At 40.4% G+C, this 1,651-nt stretch overlaps 1 protein-coding gene across 1 annotated transcript; it reads left to right on the top strand.

Annotated features, from left to right (window-relative positions):
- Positions 1-445: 445 nt before the first annotated feature.
- LOC138350552 (uncharacterized) lies at positions 446-1,048 on the top strand. The gene has a single exon (XM_069301562.1). The coding sequence runs from the start codon at positions 446-448 to the stop codon at positions 1,046-1,048; it is 603 nt and encodes a 200-aa protein (XP_069157663.1).
- Positions 1,049-1,651: the final 603 nt, after the last annotated feature.

Genomic DNA, 1,651 nt, shown 5'->3' with positions numbered 1-1,651 from the left:
AAGATAGGACAGCAATCAATGGAGAAAATAGTCTAATAGGTAGGACAATACACACAACTGATAGATTCAAAATAATCTATTTCTCTTCAATTCAATTATCAGTGAGATTAACCTGTACCTTTTGTTTAACCACTCACCCTCCAGGTGTTCAGTTGAGTGGTTATCTTGAGGTTATCTTGAGATGATTTCGGGGCTTAGCGTCCCCGCGGCCCGGTCCTCGACCAGGCCTCCGTTTTACTGTCGATTTGATAGGAGCAAATCAATCACTCTATTTTGGTCTTGAACTCTACATGACAGTAATGGATTGATTCCTTGCATTGCATTGCATATTGCAAACACTTCTTGATTATATATGCAGTAATTACACATCAATAAAGGTTCTTCTGTCTACGATTAATATGTTAAAAATGCTATTAGCATAAATGGTGATATCTAATGGCTCCTAATGGTGGACACACAGGTAATGGCTCCAGCAGCCATTACTCAAGAGAGGAGACCCATTATTCCAGCAGCCATTACTCAAGAGAGGAGACCCATTATTCCAGCAGCCATTACTCAAGAGAGGAGACCCATTATTCCAGCAGCCATTACTCAAGAGAGGAGACCCATTATTCCAGCAGCCATTACTCAAGAGAGGAGACCCATTATTCCAGCAGCCATTACTCAAGAGAGGAGACCCATTATTCCAGCAGCCATTACCCAAGAGAGGAGACCCATTATTCCAGCAGCCATTACTCAAGAGAGGAGACCCATTATTCCAGCAGCCATTACTCAAGAGAGGAGACCCATTATTCCAGCAGCCATTACTCAAGAGAGGAGACCCATTATTCCAGCAGCCATTACTCAAGAGAGGAGACCCATTATTCCAGCAGCCATTACTCAAGAGAGGAGACCCATTATTCCAGCAGCCATTACTCAAGAGAGGAGACCCATTATTCCAGCAGCCATTACTCAAGAGAGGAGACCCATTATTCCAGCAGCCATTACTCAAGAGAGGAGACCCATTATTCCAGCAGCCATTACTCAAGAGAGGAGTCCCATTATATGAGCTTTAACCACAAGACAATGGGCAATAGAGGGGACCCAGGACATCCCCCCATTGTGTAAACTGTGATTATAGGCAAATATAATGGACAGCAGTTGGACCTATTATATCTAATGTGAGCTCAATAAGATAACAGGGCAACAGGACCCATTATATGTGTGAGAGTTGTGTCAACAGAAAAGTAATGGGTCAACAGACCTATTACGTAAAAATGTGAATTATTTCCTCTCAGACAACAAGAGAAAATGATTTACAAGGGCTGATTTAAGAACTTGGGTCCCACTGTATTACGTCTGAAGGTGAAAATCATTTCATTTACAACCTCCTAAGGGACTTGCGTTCCTGGATATCTATTGAATGGCTCAAAGATAGTTTAGAGCCGAATGAGAACATATTGTATCTATCTGCAGTAAATGTCTACGTGATGGAGGCTTTTAAAAAGATACTCCATACAAGTAAAATGGTTTTCTGGACGATAACGGATAAATTTTACCATTAACAGATAAGCATTTTGGAAAAGTAAATTTGATACAAAATTTACACTGTTCATGTTGCTGTTAATTAGCTTTATTTAATTTACAACATTGAATAGAGTTAATTAATTCT

Source organism: Procambarus clarkii, chromosome 46 (genome assembly GCF_040958095.1).
Source record: "Procambarus clarkii isolate CNS0578487 chromosome 46, FALCON_Pclarkii_2.0, whole genome shotgun sequence".
NCBI classification, from domain to species: Eukaryota; Metazoa; Arthropoda; class Malacostraca; order Decapoda; family Cambaridae; genus Procambarus; species Procambarus clarkii.
Note: the sequence above shows the minus strand (reverse complement) of the source record. Positions and strands in the feature narration are given on the sequence as shown.